General features: G+C 42.6%; 1 protein-coding gene across 1 annotated transcript; it reads right to left on the bottom strand.

The window, feature by feature from the left end:
• Positions 1-4,615: 4,615 nt before the first annotated feature.
• On the bottom strand, positions 4,616-19,101 carry LOC143583061 (uncharacterized). Its single transcript, XM_077065479.1, has 4 exons — positions 18,734-19,101; positions 7,266-7,471; positions 5,294-5,552; positions 4,616-5,217 (listed from the first exon to the last, which is right to left on the bottom strand). The coding sequence occupies exons 1-4, from the start codon at positions 18,902-18,904 to the stop codon at positions 4,765-4,767; spliced, it is 1,089 nt and encodes a 362-aa protein (XP_076921594.1). The 5' UTR covers positions 18,905-19,101; the 3' UTR covers positions 4,616-4,764.
• Between the last annotated feature and the right edge of the window lie 439 nt (positions 19,102-19,540).

Raw genomic sequence — 19,540 nt, 5'->3', positions numbered from 1 at the left:
TATAGCATCACCAATAGAGAAATTCTTAGAATGTGTTTTTAAATGCCAACAAAACATATGGTCCACCAAAATACACTCCCACTACCATATTCTCTTTCCTCTCTCCTATATGTCCTCTCACAAACAAATTCTTAGAGATTCTTGTGGAAGAATCTCATCACACCTTCTTTCCTCCGCATCATCATCTATCTCTTTCAACTCATCTTCTCTCCCATTCAAGAATCTCTAAAAACCTCCTATTGATGAAGGTCTTATAGGTTAATCAAGTCCAAAATACTAAATTTGCGCAAACATTAAAAAAGTCAATTTAAACCAAGAATATTAAGAATACTTTAGCAAAGGGTGTTAAAAACTTAGTATCATAGACATCAATTTTTGTACTAATAAATTTATTATAATAAAAGAAAGCAATGAACAATCCTTGGTATAATATAAACTCATAGGGCCGACTCTGAGAAAAAAAAAATTGGGCCGGAGGTAAAAATATTGTTGGGTCTTAAGTAAAAGGAGCATTCTGTTAAATTTAAACAATTTAATTTTCATATGCGTTTACTTGGTTATTATTTAAGTTGTGTAAAAAACTTTTGTATAAAAAATAAGATTAAACATGCCTCAAATGAGACTAAAACTCATAACCTTTTGGTTGAAAGCGCCACTAAACCAAGCTACTACTTATGTAGTTGAGTTTAAGCATTATATATATATATATATATATAAAATAAAAAAAATCGGTCTAGCGCGGTGTCGGACATGTGGCCGGCCCTGTAAAGTAATTTACATATATATATATATATATAATAAAAAAAATCGAGTCTAGCGCGGTGTCGGACATGTGGCCGGCCCTGTAAAGTAATTTACTTAATAACGTAAGTCTAAATCAATGAAGAATTACGTAGAGACATAAATCTCAAGTATGAATAAGACATTATTGTTACATGTGAACTCTAATCATGACTTAACAAACGTTATATGCTTTTTCTATTAGAGTTAAGTTTTGAATATTGTCTCCGTCTCAAAATAAAAAAGACTTAACCTAATCAATACAAATTATTACTAAGATATCTTACAAATAAGATGAGAGTCCTTATAAAAATAGGAATGAACTACAGACTATTCATTATTCATGGTTAGAAGTTTCAATAATTATAAAGAATACTTCAAGTTGTACTTTCGGTTCCAAACCACATTTATCTGATAACCAAATAGAATAGAAAACTTAAAACCGAAACCAAATCTAGTAATAGGTTTTCGATTCTAGGAAAATCAATTCTGTTACAGCAGAGGAACATAAGTTTCAATCAGTCCAATAACATTTAGCCTAAATTCTTTTGATTGAAACGAGATCGACTTGACAACAATTATGTATACACTTTATTTTGGTTAAAATCAGAAATGTTGTTTGAAACTGAAACTGAACCAAATTCAGTCTATTTTTATTTCGACCAAAAAAATCTTCAAACTGAGGGAAACAAAACCCAAATGGATGAACGCCCTTAAAGAAATACAACTCATTACTCATTAGTGAGTCAGCTGATTCAATGATGATGTACATTCTTGTTAGTTAAATTCAAGACAACATACTATTCATTTTCCAGTTTGGAGTCAAGTTCATAATACTAAAATGTATTCTAAGTTCTAACCCTTTCTGAGTTATACATATTTTAAATTTGATTGAATTATGAACACAATTTTAATAAAGTTATGAAATATTATATAAAATAAGTAAGGATAATATAATGTTGTAAGGTAGGGATTGTATTTGTGAGTTGTGACCACAATATGTATCCAGATTGAGAGTTATCTTGAAAAAGTAATTAACAGCTTATGGCTAAAAGCCTGGTGGTCCAAATATGAAAGATAAGGGCATCCAATGGGCCTACTTCCACACGTACAAAGCAAGTGCCAATAACACGCTTAAATTCTATCCTGGGCCCAACTCACTCATCTTTTTCATGTAACAACATTTTACTGTTTTATTTTACTTTTAATTCTTTTTCATTCAATACATTAAAATCTAAACTTAAAGGCCTCATACGACAAGACTTGATGTAATCGAGAGATACGGATCACATATGTAACATGAATTAAGAAAGAGTTTGTTACATAATTATTTTTTTTTAGTGAAAATAAAAAATCTCGAGAACCACATAATACATTTGTATGTAGTGCTTGATAGACAGGGGCGGACCCACATAGTATGGATCGGGGTCCCGGGACACCATTATTTTTTCGAAATTTCTTAGAAGCGCTATATTGAATTTTTTAAGGACCCCATAGGAATTAATATTTAGATTAGAACCCCTACTATTATCATTGGTGTGGTCTAGTGGAAAGTTCCTTGTTTTACCTTCTAAAGGTCGCCGGTTCAGTTCTGCAATGCTCAGTTTTTTGTTGTTTTTTTGTTTTGTTTTTATTATTTGTTATTATTAGTCATTTAGTTAGGTTTAAAGTCACTCTGCAGCCATTTGATATGTACTGATTAAAATCCCACTCTCCTGATTCTGCACAATTTAATTCAGCATGTGTCCTTATTCATTTCCTAATTCCTAGCAGGTATAGTTAATTGTTATTCTTGTTTACGTAAGTTTGTAAGTAATGGTTTAACCCATTAAGTCCATGTTATCCTACGTCTTAGTTTGCAAGCCTTTAAAAAGGTAGGAGAATTAGGTTCATGTTCTTTTATTTATAAATTCTTTTGTACAACGATTAACATGTTGGAACCTCAACACCATTCCAACATCGTAACTCACACACATCTCATGTTCTCAGGACTCAACCAACACTAACACAGTCACGCCACCTCTCCGAGTCTCCAACCAACCTCGGTTCCTTTCGGCTAGCCTCCACCCCTCTTAGTTCTTATCCATCTCGTCCGCCCTCTGACTTTGTCTCATACAAAAGATCATTTTAGGGCTAATGTTGATTGATTATTTTATATTGGTAATCAACACAAGAATTATTTTGTATGTTTTATTATCAAATGTTGTTAGATTTTTTTTTTTTAATTTTTAATGTATTATATTTCATAGAAACATCCAAACGATTTACAATGAAGTGGCAGGTAAGCGGGCAACAAGCTGCGCCGCAACCCCCTTTTGAATAGCAAACCCAATCCGACTAAAAACAAAGTTTTGATTCTTATGGGCTGATACGTTACTATACACAACTTTATGAACCCTATTCAAAAGGTCCACGGCATCCGGAGCTAAGAAACCAAAAGTGTCAAAGGCGAAGGGGATAAACACGTGTTGATTCTCCAAACAAGCTCTCTCGTGTGACATAGTTTTGTAAAAACTTGAATTTTAGAGCTAATTATGCAAGGATTGTTTGTGTGTGTTTTATTATTATGTTTCTCGCCTCGACTCGACCCGACCAGACCGACGATCGGCCCGAAAAATTTGAACAACGAAAAAATAGGACCCCGTTGTCAAAAAATCCTGAGTCCGGAACTGTTGATAGATATTAAGAAAGAGAAAATGAACATTTTGATAACATCTTCAGATGTAGATACTGCAAACATGCAGCTTGCGGAACACATTTTGAACCGGAAAGAAATGAACCGAGTTACAAAAGATTCTAAATAGACTTGATTCAACTTTAGCAATCAAGCCTATGACCATTTGTTTGCAAGCTTTATCAACAATATCTTCCCTATAGCGCCTAGTCTGATTGGGCTTTTTTGGCTGTAGGCCATGTTTGAACTTGGTCGTTACTGTTATTGAAGCCTTATTCTGGTTACCTGACCTTGACCCAAATAAACCGGCCTGCTATTTGGTTCAGTTTTCAGTAGCTTTGTCAATGATGAAATTCCAAGTAACCAACATTTGGGATTTTGTGTAACGGTATTTTAGAACCTGTGTTATTTATTAGTACTCATGTACGGTTGCGTGCTTTGATTCGCTTAGCTATTTGTTATGCTATTCTAGAGTTCGAAGTGAATAACCAAAATCACCTGAGTGTTTTGCTCTTTTAAGTCTTAACTTAGTTAATAAACACCTGTTAGAAAACATACCGTAATGATAACTAACGATGTTAACATAGACAATATTTAATTTTTTATATCTGATCAATGCATTAGCACAAGATACCGCTCAAATTACTGTTATTAGTTCAAGATCTCTCTTTACAAACAAGAATTTAAGAATAGGCATATGCCTTTGATGGCCAAATACAGCCTCTGATGTTGACATAGTGCAGGTAGTAGACAAACATTTGAGCATATTAGCAAAACAACATATCGAGACACGATTCATAAAGATTCAAGCTGAGAAAAGCCCGTTCTTAGCCGAGAAGCTAAATATTATTGTTCTTCCAACAATTGCTTTTATAAAGAATGTAAAAGTGGATGGTTTTGTGGTAAGTTAACATCTATACACCTCGTAATTTATCGTAGCTTTTCTTCGTTCATTATCAACATTTTGTCCAAATAATGATACGTGCAGGTGGGATTTAACGAGTTTGGTGGGACCGATGGGCTTAGCACGGAGGAACTCGAAGAGAGATTGACCAAAGCTCAAGTTATCTATATTGAAGGCGAATCATCATCTTTTAAACCATCAAAACCCCAAACAAGAAATGTCCTACACAGTTCCAATTCGCATGATTCAGATTCGGAGTAAACAGTTATGTAATATTACTAGATATTATGATATCTTATTTTGAAGTTTTTGAACAATAAAAACAATCTCACTTACAATTCATTATCCTTCTACAAAAACAAAATTCAAATGTATATAAACAAAAGCCCTTGATTTACATATTAAGTTATTGACCACCAGAACCGTCATTTTGTGGCAACGTTAACAGCTCCATAAGTTCCACTCGATACTCAAGCCCTCTCAAATAATGCCCTAGCAACATGCACCAAAACAGTAAACGAGCTAGATAATCCCGACTCAAAGAAATGAGAGGCTGAAACTGCATTGAAGTGTTGTTATCCACGTTATCATTATTTCCATTTCCAGCATTTGCGACTCCTATAGAAGTGTTTTCGGATATAAGTGGAGCTTGTGAGTGCATTTTAGGTGATAGGGTTGCGAGTAGACCATGAACAACAGAGTTGATTGTTTCTTTGAGGTCAGCAGATGTCGGTTCTGACAGCTCAGCAACTTTTTCTGGTTGTAAAGATCTTAAGTAGTCTAAAAGTTCATTCTTTTCTTCCCCAACAAACTGCTGCATGTGCAGTGCTGCATTCTTCCTTTTTACTTCATGTAGTTCCTGACATTTAATCAAATTTTATGAAATGAAACATTGAAGTATATATTATTAATGATTTATTTATTTATGTAATTACCTTTTTGACAGAGAATAAGCGGGATTGTAGTTTTAGAATATATTGTTGTAGTTCCGGTGTCATTTGACCAAGATCTGGAATCTCGTATGTGTTTTCACTAGATGAATGTAATTCATCATCTTGGCCCGGGATTGCGTTTATTGATATATCCATGTTTAATAACACTGGAGATTTAGAATATTCGATTGTGTGCTTATCTTCCTCGGTATCAAAGTTCTTCTCCAGACACAGCCTGTATTCAGCATTCCTTAATGTGTACCTGCAACACAACGTAATTCAATAACATGTTGACAATTATATTTCCTTTGATAATGTGTAATATATAAAATCCTATCTCCATTGGAGACACCAGATAACATTATTCACGGAATCACGGATCATGAAACATCTCCATCAGCAGTACCATCACTTCATATAACCATCTCATAAACTTTCCCCATAAATAATTGTAAGATGCGAGTTTCTACATATATAAATGTAAGAAACAGTTGTCGTTCTACTAGTCTACCCTCTAAAAGAGTGTAAATGTAGATTTACTCGAGATCGGCTTGCTAAAAGCTCAAATCAAGCTTGAGATTAAACAGGCTCGAGCCTGAAATTAAGCTTGTTCAATAAACGAGCACAAGCCGAGGCTTACTTATCAAGCTCGAGCTGGCTTGTTAGCCTAAAAAATCCCTATTATTTATGTAGTCTTTAATCTTTATTCAACATATTAAATATATACCAACATGATAATTATTATTTTGTACAAAGTTATGATAAAAGTAACTAAATAATATACATTATGTTATCTATTTAAGTTATATTAAAATATATAAAAAAAATAATTATATAAAATATACATAAAAGTAATTATATATAAAAACTACTCACAAACTGAGCTCAAGCCTTAAAAATAGAGCTCGAAACGAGCCGAGCATTAGAAATATAGCTCATATTAAGCCTACCTCAAGATTAACTAGTTAAACAAGCCAAGTCGAGCTCCGCTTGGCGCAGGTCAACTAGTTTACATCCAAACAGATGATTTTACAAAGCAGGCTAGTAGAAACGGAAAAGCTTACAGTTAGATGACAGGCAATTGATTAGAAATCGATGATAGACTAGTATAACTGGAGTCAAATTCAGTGACAGAACTTGCACTTTATGAATGCTCACAACTCACAAGAACCTTGGTTTTAAAACGCACACATGAGGAGGCGTGTCATACATCTGGGTCAAAATTGGTCAAAATTAGGGTGTGTAGGAGGTTGATATGTAAAAAAACAACCAAAGGGATGAAGAATTTATGAATGTTTTTTCGTCTCCAAAGGCGTGTCATGCATCTTCTAGGCTGTACATAAATGTTTTTTCGTGACGAAATCACCAAAACACCTCACTTTTCAAAACCAGGACAAGGACAAATGTTCACAAATTACCTGAGACATTGGTGCCGCCATCAAAGGTGTTTCATGATTCGCTGAATCCGCTATCCAGCAGATGTTATCGAGATGTCATTTGATTCTAAGCGGAAAATTTTAGGGTGGTAATAAGTGAACAAGCGGTGTTGCAATTTGCAAGATGGTAGCTGTAGTTAGTGTTTGTGTGATTTGTAACAATACAAATTTCTATATAAACAATTTATAACATACAGAATGTAGCCAATAAACAGCTACAGACTAGAAAATGACGTGAACATGTATCTAAACTCGAGTGATTTGATGCCTACATAAAATGTTTTAAGTCACACGACCTAGGTGTGATATTTGAAAAGTTGAAAACCTTGGTTCCTATTTAGGCATATCTAAATAAGAATTATAACAAATTCAGACAATATCCGACTAACAAGTATAAGTGACGGGTTTTTTACATCTGTTAAAATTGAATTCAGATATACACAAAATCATAAATGTATAATAATAATCATGACTGTAATAAGCCCCAAGATATAATTATAAAACCGCTGATGCAAAATAACTACAAAAAGCACAATTACCCTGTCATCAAAGAAGACACCAACAACTTAGACAAAGGCTTCCACAAAGCTTCAATCAAAACCTGAAACTGGTCAGAAGGCAACAACCCCAGCATCCCAGATATAGTCCTCTTCATAGCATCCACAGTAGTAGGCGGAACATCTTTCTGAATCACACTCACATCTAACGGCTCAATCTCTTGAATCAATTTCAACAGTACAGATTTCTAATCAACCAGCCAAAATAAACAAAGCCCAGTTAGACCTGCAAGACACACCTTGAAGAGGTACGTCTGCGCAAAGACTAACTGGCCCCGCAGGACCCACCATGCTCAGAGAGATGAAAACCTTACACGCAGTACGCCAGCTGTTCCCGCAGGAAAGCCTCCCTTGGTACAGTACCCTGCCTGTTCCCGCAGCTATGGGTACAAGCCAGGAAGGAAGGCTACCCGCACTAACAGTAAGGCTACACGCATAAGGCACTAGCTCTTACACTTCAGCAATGTCACCTGAGGAAGGAATGAGCAAGGCGGGAATATTCCCGCCCAAATGAGCCAGTCCGTACGCTTCTGGAAGATCTTTTGTACTATACCTGCCAAGGTATGGACAAAATAGACAAGATCTGACCAAAGCAGCCCATGAATCAATCACGGGGTGACAGCTCACCGACAATAGTACGAGGAGGAGCACGCTCCAGTACAAAATGTCACTATCAGCCGCTGCCTACCCACCAACTCCCATCGTGGCACGTACATAGCCCGTAGTTGGTGGAAAAGGAATATTATACAGCTGGCCGTACCTGCTTGGAAACCTACCTTCGGCTATAAATACTCCAACACCTTGGAACGGTATCATCATCTCATATCATCTTATCTTATCCTCTAGCTATTTCTCTCAATATACACCTATATTCAGAGCAATCTAGTCTGATTCTCACGCCGGAGGGTGGTCACAAGGAGGAACCCCCCCTTCTCAGTGACGAGCTCACGGTGTCTGTTTTGCAGGTCAAGAAGAATAACCATCTTTGCCGGACCTAACCCTCGTGGGAAACATCTACTTAACCCTAAGATTATCCGTAATCTGCCAGGGTCGCCTAGTGTTTCTTCATTGGCGCCATCCGTGCATAAAAGCTAGAACTAATTCAGTTTTTTCAAAACCTCTGGAAAGATGGTTAAGGTTACTCCGATGCCAAGGCCAACGAGTGACCAAGAAACTCCGGTAACCACAACCCCAGCTACTGGGGGGAACACCAGCGAGTACACGATTTTTACGAACACTACCCCGGTTACTCAAGCCGGGGCAAGTGCAGTAAACAATCCTCCCATGGGATTCATTGATACCCAGTTGGAGAAACAACAGACGAGGCTCCCCCGCCAAACACTTGATCAAGTTAAAGCTTGGGCGGAAGCACGTCAAAAAGAATTCCAAGCTGAGTTGGATGAACGTTTACGTTCACTCCAACAGGCTAATGACGAACTCGGAAGCACTCGACAACAGCTCAACATGAGCAATGATTGCGAGTATTCGGATGATGAGTGGGAAGAATCTGACAGTGACGCAAACCCTCGTCATAAGACGAAAGGGAAGCGTAAAGAAATGGACCTCCAGCCGAGAAGAAATTTTGGAGAAACCTTCAAACCAAGGAACGCGAGGGGAAACCCACGTGACTTCTCCAAAACTTTCAGACCAACTGTTGCAAACGCGGGAACGTCCAAGTTTGCAAAGGACATTGCGGAAGCAATCTCCCCGAAGAGTGCCAAACAGATGTCCAACATCGGCACTTATGATGGCATATCCGACCCAGACGATCACTTGAACAGATTCATAGCGGGGGCAACCGTCAGCAACTGGACGGAACCCACGTGGTGTTATATGTTCCAGATGACGCTGGTCGGAGCGGCCAGGGCGTGGTTTGATCGTCTACCGGTCCACCACATCTATGATTGGGCGGACTTCCAGCACAAGTTCAGCCAGCACTTCAGTCAACAGAGAAAATATACTGAAGAGCAGTGGACGATCCTCAAATGCGTTAGAGAGGAGGATGAATCTTTGCTAGACTTCATCACTCGCTTCAACTCAAAGAAGCTAAGTCTGGGCAACATAAGTGAAGATCTCGTTCGCGCAGCTTTCATCCAGGGCGCCGAATACCCAGAGCTTATCCGCACATTGACGGGTAAAGATGGCATGCCATCCACATGGGATGCCATCATGACGGCAGCTAAACGCTTTGCCGAAACGGAGAAACAACTGGGTAGAAATCTTCCCCAGAGTACAAACCTCTACACGCAAAGGACCAGAGAGAATAATGTCTGCACCACCCAACAAAACAAGAAGAGGAAGCTAGGTATTTGGCAGTCAAGGGTAAACTTTGACACCTCATCCAGCTCTCGCCCTCTATTAGGCGGAAGGGATAACACGCACCCACCAAACCGAAACCCCCGATGGACGCCACTCACCAAAAGCGTCACGGAGATATTGGCCACCGAGAAACTCCCATGGCCAAAAGCTCCAATTATCCGGCAGCGTCATAACGCGGATCAGAGCAAATCCTGTGACTTCCACGGGACAAAGGGCCACACCACCGAGGAGTGTACATCTTTGAAGGATGTTGTCGAAACATTCGTCAAAGATGGAAAACTTACACACCTTGTGGCATCAATCAAGAATGGAGGGAGGAACAATAATCGGTACAAGGGCAACGGGCGAAAGCCTGTTGACATCAGCATCCACATGGTTCATGGTAACGTCAGAGGAAGAAAACGATGAACGACAGAACCATGTGCGTGGAAGGAAGCTGAAGTGCGCTTCCCGCGAGTGCCAGGAGGGCCCAACAAAGAAGGCCCTATAGTCATCAAAAGCCAGCTGGGGCACTACATCACTTCCCGCACTCTTGCTGATAACGGCGCTTCGTCAACGGTCATGTACAGGCAGTTCTTCGACAAGCTAGACGACGAAGACAAAGAACGCCTAGAAACGGTTTACGCCTCGATGGAAGGGTTCGATGGCAGCACAAACACCCCCTGGGTATCCTATCTTTCCCCGTCACTCTCACGGACGGGAAACACTCCCGCACAGAAGACGTAGACTTCGTCGTAATGAGGAAGCCACACCACACATACGACATTCTCTTCGGGAGAGATGGGATGGCAAGATTCAATGCCATGGTGTCTTCAGTCCACGGCATGATGGGGTGGCCAACAGCTGAAGGTGTAGCGATGATCACCGGTATTCCCCAGGTATGCATCGCATTTGTCTCATCTAAACCCAAACCAAAGATGGCTAAACCAACCATCACTGAACCAGAAGAATGGGCCTTCAATGGCAAATACCCTGACCAGGCTGTTACCATTGGCCCAACAATTACCGATCCTACACGCACCTTACTCAAACGCTTACTGCAGAAAAACGCTGACATCTTCGCATGGACACCGGCTGACATGACTGGTGTACCTCGAAGTAAGGCAGAGCATAAGCTCAAGTTTGACCCGGCTTTTACGCCAGTCATACAAAAGCGTCGAGTAATGGGGGCGGAACAGGCTAACGCGTGTAGAACCCAAGTCAAGGAACTCCTTGACGCGGGCATCGTACGCGTTAGCAGATATCAAACATGGGTTGCAAATCCCGTCATGGTACCGAAATCTAACAAACAATGGCGCATGTGCATAGATTTCAAAGACCTAAACAAAGCATGCCCCAAAGATTGTTACCCGTTACCCGAAATTGACCCTTAAGGTAGATTCGTTAGCACCGTTTCGCCTTAAATGCTTCCTTGATGCGTATAAGGGATACCATCAAATCCACATGGCTGTTGACGATCAGGACAAAACCGCATTTCGGACGTCCGATGGCACATTTTGTTATCAAATGATGCCATTCGGACTTAAGAATGCCGGGTCCACATACCAACGCCTGATGGACAAAGAGTTTCATGCCCAAATTGGGAGGAACTTGGAAGTTTACATGGATGACTTGGTCATCAAAAGCCTTGAGCCAGAAGCGATGTTGAAAGACATCGAAGAAACTTTCAACACGCTCAGAAAAATAAACATAAAGCTCAATCCGAGCAAGTGTTCTTTTGGGATGGAAGAAGGGAAGTTCTTAGGAGTCATCGTTACCAAAGATGGCTTCAGAGCGAACCCTGAAAAGGTCGAAGCCATTATCAAAATGGAATCACCTACTACCATCAAACAAGCTCAGACACTGAATGGACGACTAGTCGCACTTAATCGCTTTTTGGCGAACCATGCGGATAGGTCGTTCCCATTCGTATCAACATTGAGAAACTGTTTAAAGAAAACACATTTCCGCTGGACACCAGAAGCGGAAGCAGCTTTTCAGGAAATTCGGTCACGCTTGATCGAACTCCCAACGCTCACAGCACCAGAAGCGGGGGAGGAATTAATCCTATACCTCTCCGCCACAGACAGAGCAACCGGGGCAGTTCTACTAGTAGAACGGAAAGGCATCCAGATGCCAATCTACTATGTTAGCCGCGTCTTAACAGACGTAGAAACCCGGTACTCTACCCTGGAAAAATTAGTCTTAGCACTTGTACAGGCTTCACGCAGGCTGAGACGATATTTCCAGGGTCACCCAATCACCATTCTCACCAATTTCAAACTTGCAAACGTTCTAGGCAAACCCGAGTTGTCAGGACGTCTAGCCAAATGGGCAGTAGAATTGGGAGAATACGCGATAAAGTACAAGCCAAGACCAGCCATAAAAGGCCAGGTCTTGGCCGACTTTATTGCAGAAGTCCCCGCTTCGCGGGAGAAAGAGTGCCAGGAGGAGGCCCAACCCTATCCAGCACAGGACATCGATGATGTCTGGCGACTCTACACTGATGGAGCAGCCAACAACGAGGGTTCAGGCGCAGGGTTGAAACTAACCAACCCAGCAGGCCAAGAATACACTTACGCTATTCGACTGGATTTTCCAAGTACGAATAATGAAGCGGAGTATGAAGCATTTTTGGCCGGGTTGAGAATTGCGCGTAAAATGGGAGTGAAAAACTTGGAAGCCCACGTGGATTCCATGTTAGTAGCCAACCAAATAAACGGGACGTACACGGCCGTGAACGACATAATGGCCCTGTACCTCGCACAAGCAAAAACCCTTATGCGCGATTTTAACGGTTGTAAAGTCATACACGTCAAGCGTAGCGAAAACAAATCTGCGGATGCGTTAAGCAAGCTTGCATCATTAGCCTTCACCCACTTGGGAAAGGACATTCGCGTTGAACTCCTTGGAGCACCATCAGTCCCGCACAAGGAAATTTGTGTCATCCAAACCGGCACGGAAACGTGGATGACACCAATCATAAATTACCTTGCGGCGGGTATACTACCAGAATCAAAAACACAGGCAAAAAAGATACGCTGTAAAGCACTGAATTATCAACTCGTTGATGACATCCTTTACAGACGTAATTTTCTTGGCCCACTCCTAAGGTGCGTGGACAACCAAGATGCTGATTACCTCCTAAGGGAAGTACACGAAGGCATCTGCGGAGTACACGCAGGTCCACGCGCTGTTGTAGCCAAGCTAAACTACGCGGGATACTTTTGGCCGGGGATGCATACGGATGCGCTGGCATACATCAGAAAATGTAGGTCTTGCCAGCTCTACGCACCCAACACGCATCGCCCGAAGAATGAACTTGTTCCAGTCACCTCCTCATGGCCATTCCAGAAGTGGGCCATCGATGTGACAGGCCCATTTCCCACAGCAGCAGGGAACGTTCAGTTTCTAGTGGTAGCCATCGACTACTTCACCAAGTGGATAGAAGCAAAACCCTTAGCCCAAACAACCGCAAAACATATCAAAAAATTTATTTGGGAATTTTTTTATTTGTCGTTTTGGACTTCCACATAATTTGGTGAGCGATAACGGCACCAACTTTACTGAAGAAGCTACAAAAGTGGCTGGAAGAACTTCAAATCACCCACACCTTTACCTCAATGGCGCACCCGCAGGGTAACGGTGAGGTGGAAAGAGCAAATAAGAGCATCGTCGATGGCATAAAGAAAAGACTCTTGGAACATAGATCTGGCTGGGTAGATGAAGTTCCACATGTCCTTTGGGCGAACAGAACGCTAAAAAAGGCAAGTACGGGAGAAACCCTGTTCAGCCTCACCTATGGCACTGAAGCCATGGTCCCGGTCGAAATTGGTTTACCCTCACCAAGGGTCTTGACTCAACCAGAAGACAATGATGCGGAAAGACGATTAGACCTTATGCTGACCGAAGAACGCGGAAACTTAGCCGCAGCGAGTGAAGAAAATTATAAGCGACAAATGCAAAAGTACTACAACACGCGGGTAAAACTCTGCAACTTCAATGTCGGAGATTACATACTGCGTAACAACGAGGCTTCGAACCAAGAGCGCCCAGGAAAGCTGGCCCCGGTCTGGGAAGGGCCATACACTATTAAAGAAGTTTTGGGAAAGGGCGCATACCGGCTCGAAAGGCTCGATGGCGCCCCCATCCCAAGAACATGGAATGGAGCTTAATTACGCAAATGTTACATGTAGATCAATTCCAAACTTGTAAAGAAAAGGCCTAGAGCCACTTCTAATGGAAATGATTCTCCTTTATCACATTGTGTTGATAGCCTTACCTTTATACTTATGAACTTTCCACGCTGATATGCCGGTATTCACAGCATAAATAAGTGGGGAAAGAAGTAAGTCGTTGCGTGTGGAAGGCGGCAAAACCCGCATAAACATAAAAACGGTAAAAATTTCTAAGGAAAAGATGAGGAAAACCTTCACGCAGGTCAGATATAGGTAAAGTTTGGTCATTCTACTAAGTGAAAGTGACGGTCTTACCCGCACAATCATGATAGAGGAAGCAAAACTTGAACTTATTATCTACCACGTTGACAGGTTAACTTATCCAAAACACTTAGAAAGTTGCTAAGTTAAACTAAAATATGCATGAGCAAAACATATAAGGTTTACAAGGCAAGGCATTAACAAAACATTTATATTCCATAAAAATTCAAACATTACAAGAATGGCTGGGCATCTACCCGCCTACAAAAATGTAAATCTATCCTAGCGGGTGGAAGGGATCTTAGGGTTCAAGCTTCAGGACCACTCCTTCCAAACCCACTTGAACCCGCACCATCAGTTGACTGTGGCGGGTCAAGGAAAGCCTTGAGAATAGTTAGCCCATCATCAGCTCAGCAATCTCGTTGACCTTCTCCACCACCAGATGCGGGAAGGCAGCATACTGATTCACTGCTTGGTCATAAGCAGCTTCAGTGTCCACGTCATAAAGAGGGAAGTTGGAAGGCGGGATGCCTTGCTCAACAAACCCTAGACCAAGCAGGAACCCAGCCTTTTCCCCATCCTCATGAGAAGCGTTGAGGGCTGCGCTCATAGCATCGTCATAGGATGTGTTCGTGAAGATCCGATGCACAACCTACAAAATAGAAATATATCAAAAACTTTTCTAAGTATAAAGAAAAGCGTAAAGAAACTACGGAACTACGCATACCTGCGACAACGCTTCTCGTATAAGCCATTCTTTGGTGACCAGAGCTTCCTGGAGGGCAGCTTGAGCTTGATCACGGGCACGTTCGGCTTCATTTTTGTTAAGGTTGGCGAGCAACACATCCTTAGCAGCAGCCTCTTCAACGCCCTTCAGCTTACGCTCAGCACGGTCAAGCATACCCCTCTGGTCCAGTAGCTCCTGGAGCTTCTAGGCATCTTCCAAAGCCAAAGCATCATGAGCCTGCCGGAGCTCTTTTAATTCGGCTTTAAGCTCTTCGTTCTCTGTGCGCAAAGGCTCAGCAACGGCTTCAGCTTTGGTGGCCCTCTCGGTTGAGTTCCGTGCAGTTTCCTTAGCCAACCTAAGCTGTTCGTTAACAGCTTGGGGAGCCTTGGAACGGGCCTCGTGCCGGACCTGAACCTCAACCTCGAGGTCCTTGAAGGCCTTCTCCTTTTCCGCAGCAATGGCGGCAAGTCTCTTATTCTCCTCCCGGATAGCTCGCGCCTGAGCCACTTCCAGGCTACGCGCCGTCTTTAACTTGTCGTTTTCACGACAGAGCAACTCGACGCGCGGCTGCATCCGGGCAAGGAGGATTCGGAGCTCGTTGGTTAGCCTACCCTCCTGGTAGCTAGCCATGGCCTCCCCCAGCGCACCGCTTGGGGCGGCGTGGCGCGCCCATTCGACGCAGTCCACAGCCATTCGAAGGGTTGTTCCCCGGCGGATGTTCCACCGTGGAACATACACCTCATTGGAATCTGAAACTGCAAAAACAAGAAACAGTTAGGAAAAAATGATAAAAAAAAAAGATAATAGGCCAAAATAACCCTACGTACCTGTAGGGTCGACAACAGGCCGGTAGCCGCCAAACCCATCACCCGAACCTAAGGGATATCCATCCAAGAGGTCGGGGAGATGGGAAGGAGACAGAGATTGGCTAGAAGCCCCAACCCTGGACATACCTGAGGAACCGGCCATAGACGAAGTAGTCGCCGGTGCCGGAGGAGGCACTGTAGAAGCCGCCGCGGTAGAAACCATCGGAGGTGAACTCACTTGAGGTGAACTCACAACCGTGGCCGCCGTTGCGGTGGAACCCGCAGAAAAAACCACCGCCGGCTCAGTGGAGGCAGTGAAGATGGCACTGACAGCCGGCGGAGATGTCACAATTGGAACAGTTGGCTCAACGGGACGAGCAACTGAACCAATACTTGAAACAGGCGCGGCCGCCTGGGTCATAGCCTCGGGTAGGTTGACCAAACCTACCGTCGTGGGTCCAGAACTGCTTCTTCCCGCAACACTCTGGAATGCGGTTGCATCCACGCCTGCATGAAGACAAGATATTAAATATAATGGCGGAAAGAAATGCGGTTAAGACAAATGAAATTTATACTTACGGGTTTTAATGATCTTGAAGGTTCTGACAGGTGGGGACGAACCCGATGGAGCCGGCCTCTTCATGCAGGTCACCGTCGTCGTACTGGGCTGCTCGGAGGTAACAACTATCTCAACCTCCGAGACAGCGGTCTCACCATCACCAGGATTCCCCGCCTCCTCCTCGCTTTCGGTCTCCGAATCAGACCGATTCCCTTGATCGGCGGAGGTAACCTTCGCCTTGCCCTTCACGCCGGCAGCCTTCTTCTTCCTCGCGAAGAAAGGACCATCTGCGGATTCCTCATCAGAAGATGACAAAATTAGAGGAATTCCAGCAGAGGTTTGAGCATGAAGAGGGCGGGGGTTAAAGAATCCCTTACCTGGCCGCGTGGCGCTCAGAATCTCATGGCCCGGCGGGTAGACCTCCACGAACCGATCCACCGTCAAGAGCACACTGGCACTCGCCAACAGTACTCTTATCGTCCTTGTCAGACGTGGACGTCGGGTTCTCGGAATACACGTCGGACTCTTCAGCAGTAACTTCAGGATCGTGAATGGAAGACATGTTTCAGATGTAAAGAAGGAACGATTTCAGGAGAATGCTCGACAAAAGTTAGAGTATTCGCCGGAAATCGCTTAGAAGAATAAGGAAGTGAAAGTGTGAGTTGAGATGCATCCTCTCCCCCCTTTATATACTCATCGCAATGAATGCGATGAATTTAATGCGGGGGAGAGAGAAGAGCGCAGGCGCAATGAGATGACGACACGTGGAAAGCAAGCTGGCAACAGCTGTCGACAGGACGCGTGCCGTAAAATTCGCGCCCACGCGCCCGAAAACTTGCGCCCACGCGCCTGAAAAAGCGTCTGGAATAACCATATACTGTCACGTCGCCATAACTTCCGGCACATCCTGAACTGCCAGAAGAAACCGTTGGAATACGCTAACGTCCCTTCAACAGTTTGGACTGTTCTTATCCTTTCACCAACTCTTCAGATTTCAAAAAGATTCAAAAATAAGAGGGAATATACCCCCTCACCTTGGGAAGCAAAAAACCATAAGACAAGTGCGGGTACAGTGTCAAGGCGAAACCCTTCACATACTTAGCACTTGCAGGGAATTGAAGCCAAGAAGGATCTTGTGGGCCATGCTTGGGGAAAGGGAAATAACACCTCCGCATGGCGGGAACGTTGACAACTAGATTGTTTGAAACTTCAAGGTGGAATTGGTAGTTTAACATAACTGATCACTATGTCCAAAACTACCAAAACCTCGTGAAGAGTATACAAGTGAAATTCAACGCTCCCGACTTGCGAAGAGGTTAAACACCTACGCGCATCATAACCAAAGATCAGGCAGAAAAGTCGGGAATTTCTGCAAGTGACATTAGGAAAACCGTGGGAAGAATCCCCACGGAAAACCTTATAAAACAAAAACCTCTTTAAAAACCCTTGCTTAAAGTCCAAAAGTTCACCTCACTTATTAACAATTCATGAGAAGAACAATGGACTGGGGGACTTGAAGAGGTAGGTCCCCGCAAAGCCCAGTTGGACCCGCAAGACACACCTTGAAGAGGTACGTCTGCGCAAAGACTAACTGGCCCCGCATGACCCACCATGCTCAGAGAGATGAAGACCTTACACGCAGTACGCCAGCTGTTCCCGCAGGAAAGCCTCCCTTGGTACAGTACCCTGCCTGTTCCCGCAGCTATGGGTACAAGCCAGGAAGGAAGGCTACCCGCACTAACAGTAAGGCTACACGCATAAGGCACTAGCTCTTACACTTCAGCAATGTCACCTGAGGAAGGAATTAGCAAGGCGGGAATATTCCCGCCCAAATGAGCCAGTCCGTACGCTTCTGGAAGATCTTTTGTACTATACCTGCCAAGGTATGGACAAAATAGACAAGATCTGACCAAAGCAGCCCATGAATCAATCACAGGGTGACAGCTCACCGACAATAGTACGAGGAGGAGCACGCTCCAGTACAAAATGTCACTATCAGCCGCTGCCTACCCACCAACTCCCATCGTGGCACGTACATAGCCCGTAGTTGGTGGAAAAGGAATATTATACAGCTGGCCGTACCTGCTTGGAAACCTACCTTCGGCTATAAATACTCCAACACCTTGAAACGGTATCATCATCTCATATCATCTTATCTTATCCTCTAGCTATTTCTCTCAATATACACCTATATTCAGAGCAATCTAGTCTGATCCTCACGCCGGAGAGTGGTCACAAGGAGGAACCCCCCTTCTCAGTGACGAGCTCACGGTGTCTGTTTTGCAGGTCAAGAAGAATAACCATCTTTGCCGGACCTAACCCTCGTGGGAAACATCTACTTAACCCTAAGATTATCCGTAATCTGCCAGGATCGCCTAGTGTTTCTTCAGGTCAGAAGGCAACAACCCCAGCATCCCAGATATAGTCCTCTTCATAGCATCCACAGTAGTAGGCGGAACATCTTTCTGAATCACACTCACATCTAACGGCTCAATCTCTTGAATCAATTTCAACAGTACAGATTTATAATCAACCAGCCGAAATAAACAAAACCCATTAAGATCTCGCTAAACCAAATCAAACCCACAAATTAAATCGAGTGAATTGAATAACCCACAAACCTTTGAGCGTGAATCGCCTTCGTACGGTCTAATTCCATTTGAAGCGAAAACTAGGGTTTTGACGGAGTGTTTGGGGAAAAGATTCGTGGTGAAAGATATGGAGTGACGTGGACGGAAAGAGAGTGGTGAAGATGGAAGAGAGAGAAAAGAGGCAGCTGCAAAAGCTGCCATGGATTGACAAGCTTTTGCAAGCTCTCTGTTTCTGGTTGCTTGGTGAAGCTTTGTTGAAGTTAGGCCACAATGTTGGTGTATAAGTTATTTGGATACTGTAAAGGTCAACAATGGAGGTTTGACCACCGTATCTCTATGCAAGTCAGCTTCTTTTTTATGTTAGTTTCATATCTCTGTCGATGATTTGTGTTTCAATGGACTCCACTCGTCTATAGCTCGTAAACAAACTCAACATTTTAGTGAATTGTTTTGACGGAAGTTTGTTTATGTATGTTCATTTAATAAACAATCGAACATGAACAAAAGGTTTACTTTCATTTTAATTAAACGAACATGAACGAATGTTTCGTTCGTTCATTTATGTTCGAGAAAGTTCTTATATGTTTGTTTGTATTCATTTTGTTCGTTTATATTTATTTGTGTTCGGAAAGTTTGTTTATGTTTATTTATTTAATAAACGAACGAACATGAACAAAAAGTTTGTGCTCATTTTAATTAAACAGACATGAACACATATTTCGTTCGTTCGTTTATGTTCGAAAATGTTCTTATATGATTGTTTGTATTCATTTTGTTCGTTTATGTTTATTTGTGTTCGTTTAAGTATGTTCACTTATGTTTGTTTGTATTCGTTTT

The sequence above is a fragment of the Bidens hawaiensis genome, unplaced genomic scaffold (assembly GCF_021521415.1).
Source record: "Bidens hawaiensis isolate Kalapana, Puna unplaced genomic scaffold, B.hawaiensis_p1.1 tig00032115_1, whole genome shotgun sequence".
NCBI classification, from domain to species: domain Eukaryota; kingdom Viridiplantae; phylum Streptophyta; class Magnoliopsida; order Asterales; family Asteraceae; genus Bidens; species Bidens hawaiensis.
This window is presented reverse-complemented; position numbering and strand designations above follow the sequence as displayed.

What these genes read in the sequence shown, in the direction of transcription:
- LOC143583061 (XM_077065479.1), bottom strand. Translation starts at nt 18,904, where the DNA reads ATGGCAGCTTTTGCAGCTGCCTCTTTTCTCTCTCTTCCATCTTCACCA. An exon ending in AAGGCGATTCACGCTCAAAG is followed by an intron (nt 7,472 to 18,733) that starts GTTTGTGGGTTA and finishes CTGGTTGATTAG; the next exon opens with AAATCTGTACTGTTGAAATT. An exon ending in GTGTCTTCTTTGATGACAGG is followed by an intron (nt 5,553 to 7,265) that starts GTAATTGTGCTT and finishes GTTGTGTTGCAG; the next exon opens with GTACACATTAAGGAATGCTG.